This window comes from Hippocampus zosterae, chromosome 13 (genome assembly GCF_025434085.1).
Source record: "Hippocampus zosterae strain Florida chromosome 13, ASM2543408v3, whole genome shotgun sequence".
Lineage (NCBI taxonomy): Eukaryota > Metazoa > Chordata > Actinopteri > Syngnathiformes > Syngnathidae > Hippocampus > Hippocampus zosterae.
The window spans coordinates 7,495,698-7,503,879 of record NC_067463.1 but is presented as its reverse complement, the minus strand read 5'-3'; the positions used below and the strand labels follow the sequence as shown (position 1 = coordinate 7,503,879).

At 48.2% G+C, this 8,182-nt stretch overlaps 1 protein-coding gene across 1 annotated transcript in view; it reads right to left on the bottom strand.

Moving 5' to 3' along the window:
* Positions 1-6,027: 6,027 nt before the first annotated feature.
* fbxo41 (F-box protein 41) overlaps positions 6,028-8,182 on the bottom strand; it is a 33,792-nt gene continuing 31,637 nt past the window's right edge. Inside the window, exon 14 of the mRNA XM_052084710.1 lies at positions 6,028-8,053. Coding sequence (XP_051940670.1) covers positions 7,991-8,053 — 63 coding nt within the window. The 3' untranslated portion in view covers positions 6,028-7,990. The remainder of the gene's footprint in view (positions 8,054-8,182) is intronic.

The following is an 8,182-nucleotide window of genomic DNA, read 5'->3' as shown; positions in this document are numbered from 1 at the left end:
GTCGATAGCCCTCTCCCTCCTACCCCCACTCGTGAACAAGTACCCCAAGATACTTGAACTCCTCCACTTGGGGCAAGATCTCCTCCCCGACCCGGAGGGGGCATTCCACCCTTTTCCGACTGAGGACCATGGTTTCAGATTTGGAGGTGCTGATCTTCATCCCAACCGCTTCACACTCGGCTGCGAAACGCTCCAGTGAGAGTTGGAGAGCCCCGTTTGAAGGAGCCAACAGCACCACATCATCTGCAAAAAGCAAGGATGCAATACTGAGGCCACCAAAACGGACCCCCTCAACGCTTCGGCTGCGCCGAGAAATTCTGTCCATAAAGGTTATGAACAGAATCGGCGACAAAGGGCAGCCATGGCGGAGTCCTACCCCCACTGGAAACGATTCCGATTTACTGCCGGCAATGCGAACCAAACTCTGACATCGGTGGTATAGTGACCGAACAGCCCGTATCAGGGGGTTCGGTACCCCATACCCTCGAAGCACCCCCCACAGAACTCCCCGAGGGACACGGTCAAACGCCTTCTCCAAGTCCACAAAACACATGTAGACTTGTTGGGCGAATTCCCACATACCCTCGAGGACCCTGCTAAGGGTGTAGAGAGCTAGTCCACTGTTCCACGGCCGGGACGAAAACCACACTGCTCCTCCTCAATCTGAGGCTCGACTTCCTATCGTTAACATGCACCCATAAAACCACTCAGGTCCATGCAGTAATATTGGACACCTGAAAATAGGGATTCATAGTTACTTTAAAATATCATTTCGGATTTCTCCCTATTAAGAAACGATATCTTGTATCCTCATTTCTGTAATGATGTGATGTGTTCTTTATTTTGAACGGATCTGGGAACCCTAGATACTACGCCATATCCGGTCTGTACTCGGCGCGAATTACTTCTTCCTGTTCAGTGGTGATGAGAAGCTGCTGCTCCCTGTGCAGTCGGCAAATAAACATGCCACGAGTTTGAGTTAAGCAAGAAAATTCATCTCTCGTCGTTATTCTCCCAAATACATCCCGAACGAAGCGCACATCTCAACACTCCCACCAAGGCGAACTCAAACAAAACCCAGGGAAAAGTCCATCTTTTGAAGCAGGTTTATTGATGACAACAAATGAGAGATAAAAACATACATTGCGTCAGTTTGACCTTAAACACCATTTTTCTTTTGTATTTTGCCGTCACAAGTGAAGTTCCTGGAGGCCGTTCGCATTTGCAACATTCACACAAGAAAAAAAACCTGTCACACTTAATCACCGGGATAAGTGTTGAGGTAATATGCAAAATACGATTCTGATGAACGGATAGAGTAGAATCGTTCATACGTGAGGTACAAGTATGTACAGTGTGTACAATTTGAAGAGACTGTCGATGCACGACGGTGACATTTGCTTCATAGGTTAAATAAACAAAACAAAACAAAAAAATGACTTGACACCTGCAAAGGCAGAATTCAGGGGTTCATTTGGCACCTGTCGTCTGCTTCTCGCAGAGCATCTTCAGCAGGACTCACACGCTCGTGTATTCCTCTTACGTGATGCAAAACTCCCCAACCAACGTGTTTTATCATTGGGTCACGATCTGAAAAGGCAATTGACGCAAGATGCTAACTCGGACGATGATTCGCTTCTCACCGGGCTTGATGATCATTCAAACAAAAGTGCATCTTATTGAGTCAAATACTTAGAAACAACCCAACATTTCGAAAAAAAACCCCAATACTCTTCAATAAACATCTGTAATATATTTGTATGTATATACTATATGTCTCTATATTTATTTGTATATTTTTTCTTTTACTAGTGCAACAACAGACAAGAGTCAACTCAAGAGAAATGTTATCAAACGGCAGGCAACCGAAGCTGTTGAACGTCACGTTTCTCGCCACAGTAGCAGAACATTGAAAAGGCAACTGAATGATGCGTCAACACAAACATGCCAACATTATACATTTTTTTCTCTTTTATATATATACATATAGAGAAATAAATAGTGGCATTGTCACCTTTATCTTCTTTAAATAATTCTTTATATATGTCCATGGTGCACATTTAATATAAAGTATCTTAAGACACAATTCAAAACACGACTCAGATACGTCATATAGTTCTCCAACCGCTTTCCCTCAACTTGAGAAGGCTCGCAAAATGTAAACATCCGGAGTCTTCCACCGTGATCAGATTTTGCGGCTCTTCATTATTATTTTATAATCGGATTTTTCTCTTTTCTTGTCATCAACATTATGTACAGAGTAGCCGACAGCAAAGGGATTGTCGAAAATGTAAATGCAAGTCTATCATGTTACATCGTCGATTGTACAGCTTTAACCGAGAATGAAACACTGGATATATACAGCATATATATTGGCTGAAATTTGTGAGGAAGTGTAACGGGTTACATGTATTGATTACACCAGAGGTGGGCAAACTACGGCCCGCGGGCCGAAATCGGCCCGTTGATCTTTTTAACCTGGGTCGCCGAAGATTGGTGCACAATTAAGGTTTGATTGCATTCATTTCGGTTGGACTTGTAATGACAGGTATTTCAACACCAGGTGGCGCAGTTACTTCAAGTTGCAGAGCACAGGGAGGGAGGGGGAGACAAAGAAAGAGGGAGAGAGTATCTGATTAAACGAAGCGGGTAACAAAATACGAAACATTCAGGAGACGCCTGAAATCGGAAAGACTCAAATCTACGAGACTTTGAAAAACAAGAAAGGGATTCTTACTCAGTCCGATTCTGGCAATTTCCATGCTCAGAGTGAATTGCTTGTGGCTTGAGTAAATGAACATTTACTAGAATGGTTTGATTATTATCATGTTAAAAACTTTCAGCAAACTGGACCGCTAATAAGAGTCGCAGAGCAGTCAAATGTGTAGAGCGTGAACAACAGGGGGCTCAGTACACATCCTTGAGGAGAACCGGTGCTGAGTGTGATGGTGGAGGAGAATGTTCCATTATTACTGGCATACAAAGACATTGTGCTATCTTCTTTATTTTCTATTTCTAACTTTTGGCCTGGCCCTCCACAATATTATCTGTTTTTCATTTGGCCCCCCCGGGAAAATAATTGCCCACCCCTGGATTACACCTTTGGACCTTGAACCACCTTCCCCGTGTAACACTGATAAATAATACTGGGGGGCAACCACCCGTGGGGAGGGGTCAAAGGGGTCGGGTGCAATGTGAGCTGGGCGGCAGCCAAAGGCGGGGACCCTGGCGGTCCGATCCTCGGCTGCAGAAGCTAGCTCTTGGGACATGGAATGTCACCTCTCTGGCAGGGAAGGAGCCCGAGCTGGTGTGTGAGGCAGAGAAGTTCCGACTGGATATACTCGGACTTGCCTCCACACACAGCCTAGGTTCTGGTACCAGTCCTCTCGAGAGGGGTTGGACTCTCTTTCACTCTGGAGTTGCTCACTGTGAGAGGCGCAGAGCAGGTGTGGGCATGCTCAATGCCCCCCGGCTCAGTGCCTGTACATTGGGGTTCACACCGGTGGACGAGAGGGTTGCATCCCTCTGCCTGCGGGTGGGGGAACGGGCCTGTCGTGGCGGCAACCCTCCTACTCGCTGGTGGACACCAGCAGTAAGGGATGCCGTCAAGCTGAGGAAGGAGTCCTATCGAGCCTTTATGGCCTGTGGGACCCCAGAGGCAGCTGACGGGTATCGACTGGCCAAGCGGACCGCGGCTTCGGTGGTCGCCGAGGCAAAAACCCGAGCGTGGGAAGAGTTCGGTGAGGCCATGGAAGCCGACTTCCGGACGGCTTCGAGGAAATTCTGGTCCACCATCCGACGTCTCAGGAGGGGGAAGCAGTGCACCACTAACACTGTGTACAGTGGGGATGGGGCGCTGCTGACTTCGACTCGGGACGTTGTGAACCGGTGGGCAGAGTACTTCGAAGACCTCCTCAACTCCACCAACACGCCTTCCTTGGAGGAAGCAGAGCCTGGGGACTCTGAGGTGGGCTCTCCTATCTCTGTGGTTGAAGTCACCGATGTGGTTAAAAAGCTCCTCGGTGGCAAGGCCCCAGGGGTGGATGAGATCCGCCCGGAGTTCCTCAAGGCTCTGGATGTTGTGGGGCTGTCCTGGTTGACACGCCTCTGCAACATCGCGTGGTCAACAGGGAGAGTGCCTCTGGATTGGCAGACCGGGGTGGTAGTCCCTCTTTTTAAAAAGGGGGACCGGAGGGTGTGTTCCAACTACAGAGGGATCACACTCCTCAGCCTCCCTGGTAAGGTCTATTCAGGGGTGCTGGAGAGGAGGGTCCGTCAGGAAGTCGAGCCTCAGATTGAGGAGGAGCAGTGTGGTTTTCGTCCCGGCCGTGGAACAGTGGACCAGCTCTACACCCTTAGCAGTGTCCTTGAGGGTATGTGGGAATTCGCCCAACCAGTCTACATGTGTTTTGTGGACTTGGAGAAGGCGTTTGACCGTGTTCCTCGGGGAGTTCTGTGGGGGGTGCTTCGAGGGTATGGGGTACCGAACCCCCTGATACGGGCTGTTCGGTCACTATACCCCCGATGTCAGAGTTTTGTTCGCATTGTCGGTAGTAAGTCGGAATCGTTTCCAGTGGGGGTAGGACTCTGCCAAGGCTGCCATTTGTCGCCGATTCTGTTCATAACCTTTATGGACAGAATCTCTAGGCGCAGCCGAAGCGTTGAGGGGGTCCGTTTTGGGGGCCTCAGTATTACATCCCTGCTTTTTGCAGATGATGTGGTGCTGTTGGCTCCTTCAAACGGGGCTCTCCAACTCTCACTGGAGCGTTTCGCAGCCGAGTGTGAAGCGGTTGGGATGAAAATCAGCACCTCCAAATCTGAAACCATGGTCCTCAGTCGGAAAAGGGTGGAGTGCCCCCTCCGGGTCGGGGAGGAGATCTTACCCCAAGTGGAGGAGTTCAAGTATCTTGGGGTCTTGTTCACGAGTGGGGGTAGGAGGGAGCGGGAGATCGACAGGCGGATCGGTGCAGCGTCTGCTGTGATGCGGACGTTGTATCGGTCTGTCGTGGTGAAGAAGGAGCTGAGCCAAAGGGCGAAGCTCTCAATTTACCGGTCGATCTACGTCCCAACCCTCGCCTATGGTCACGAGCTATGGGTCGTGACCGAAAGAACGAGATCCCGGATACAAGCGGCCGAAATGAGTTTTCTCCGCAGGGTGTCCGGGCTCTCCCTTAGAGATAAGGTGAGAAGATCAGTCATCCGGGAGGGGCTCAGAGTCGAGCCGCTTCTCCTCCACATTGAGAGGAGCCAGATGAGGTGGCTTGGGCATCTGATTCGGATGCCTCCTGAGCGCCTCCCTGTTGAGGTGTTCCGGGCATGTCCCACCGGGAGGAGACCCCGAGGAAGACCCAGGACACGCTGGAGAGACTATGTCACCCAGCTGGCCTGGGAACGCCTCGGGATCCCCCGGGGAGAGCTGGAAGAAGTAGCTAGGGAGAGGGAAGTCTGGGCTTCCCTGCTAAAGCTGTTGCCCCCGCGACCCGGCCCCGGATAAGCGGTAGATGATGGATGGATGGATGGAAGATCCACTTAACATTGAACTCAGCTGGGGGGTAGGCAAAAAAAAAAAAACATCCGTGAAAGTTTGAAGATTACTTCAAAATGTTGGCCTGTAAAACGCTGGTAAGGAACAGGGCATGATTTGATGATGAGCTCCCCTCTGTGTGTAACAAAGCGGGCGTGCGAGCGCGAAAACAAAAGTTCCATGAGCTAAATGTGCCACCTGCGATTACACGTTTCCTGTGCCTAAAAGCGAATGTGAGTTGCTGTCAGAAGCTTTTGTTCCGAGGCAAGCTTCTCTCATGTCATATTGCACGTTGAGCAAATCCATGGAATGTGACGGCTTAGCAGCACAAGAGTTTGATTTTTCGTCACCTCCACAAATGCCGTTACAATGTACTTCTTCATTTAACCTTCATATCCTAGAAACAATGTGATCTCACAAAGAGAGTCATGTCCACAGTTACCCGATTCTAAATCCGGAGCCATCCCTTTTATTTGCACCATCGATGGATTTAAGTATTGCGAGCCTACAAGCTCAATCGCATTCTCTTGCCACTTTTCCATTGCATGGTACCCACTCGGCTCACCACAACTCTACCGGTACTTGCTGTTGGAGCTTTTCCAATGGCAGAAGCAGGTACGACCAGGCTTCCGTATCGCCACCGTCCGAGAATATTGGCCAAAGTCATTTAATCAAATTTTTCCAGAAAACAAAAGCAAACAAACAAACAAAAAATGGACTGTACTTGTTGTGATGTTTATGTGAAGTGAAGAAATGAATCTGGAAAGGGCTCAAATTTAAACTTTTTTACATACAGGCAGCAGGGCATTATTGCACTTAGCCAGATTTATCAGAACATCCAGAAGCTGCTCGTCAATACAGGGCGCTACGTGTGTGTGTGTGTGTGTGTGTGTGTGTGTGTGTGTGTGTGTACAGAGCAGTGTAGACATATCAGCAGTACACACACATTTTAACTCATTCAGGACTAGCCAATTCTGCACCAAGTCTGAAAAGACGTTTAAGAACGTCTCTGGGAGTGAATGAGTTAACATACATTGAGAGAGAGAGAGAGAGAGAGAGAGAGAGAGAGAGAGAGAGAGAGAGAGAGAGAGAGAGAGAGAGAGAGAGAGAGAGAGAGAGAGAGAGAGAGAGAGAGAGACACACACACACACACACACTTTTGTGCAGTGGAGAACTGGGCACCAGTGAAAAGTAAAATAAGTACGATTAGAAAGGTGCTTTTTGTGGCAATGCTGACAAACACTCACTTATTCAAACATTCCGATTTTTTTTTTTAACGATCATATCCAGCTATCAGTTTTCTTATTCTGCGTGCTGTCATTAGCTGACTCTGGGAGCAAGGCTACCTGCCAATAATCGGATGTTTTGTTTGCGAGTGCACAGCAAATGATTCAGAACTCACACATTGTCTCTGATTGGTTGATTTTCTTTGGGCGCTGTGTTGAAAAGAAAATATCCATGGATGTACAAGACGAAGCCAAAGATTTAACACCCCCCCCCCCCCCGTACCCTCCCAAAAATATTTCAGTCATGTGCTTTAACAAATATGAGAAAAGGTGTTTTTCTTTAATTGCAAAGTTTCTCTTCAATTGATCATTAATTTTGATCAAGAAAATGTAACGAAATGCCCTTCCATCATCGGAATGGCGACGGTATCCTGTAATGCATTAACCTACATTGACTTCCCCATTTCTTTGGCATCTCTCAGCATTCACACAATCTCTTCGGCCATTGCACAAGGGGCTTCCACAATTTAAGACTATTTTGGCGACGTAACCCGAATTCGTACACACTTTGGCACGCGTCGTAGTCCATCACAAAGCTACGTTAATGCAGTAGGAGTGTCGTGTTGGTTTGAAAAACCGTTCGGGGCCATCAATATCAAACTTACGGCGCTCTGTGTCGTTAGGAATCCTGCCATCCGATTGTGATGACTAAAAAAAAAATCCATCAGAAGGCTCCACCCGGAAGAATGAATTAACACCGTGACGACACTTGCGGTAGGAGCCGGCCAAACTAGAAGGACATGAAATATTCCCCCCTCGGGTCCACGTCAGTTGTGAGTATTTTGACAATGAGATCCCACTTCAACAAGCAACGTGATCCATAAAAGAATGAATCAGTGCTTTTTTTTTTCTCCATTTGAAATAAATGTCATCCGGATCCCGCCATGAGACCACATCAAGTCACAACCATCAGAGCAGCGCAGCAGATGACGCCCCCCCCCCCTCTTGCAACAAACAACAAGTGTCTCCTCATGCGTCAATGTGCACATTGAGCCTTAGTACATGTTCATCAAGGTGGCCCAGTGTTACACCCGTTGCAGCCGGGATGTGTTCACTTACTCTTTTACACACACGCGCGCGCACAGAGCAGCGTCTTTTTTCTTTTTCTTTTTTTTACTTGAATGGCGCCGCCATAGTGGGCGGTGGCGGCGTCTCTCAACACAATCGGCATGAAATGATGTTAGCACAGACTGTCCGCTTTCACGTGGAGGATTTTGGAGAAGCCGGGTCTTTTTTTCAGTGCCTGCGAGGGAGAAAAGAAATGAGTATTGATTCCTAAAAAAAAAGAAGAAAAAAAAAGATTTCTGGAGCGCAGCATGAGGAGGAATTGAATTCGCTTGTTGATTTGTCGAGCAAGTTAGCAGCCAGCGCA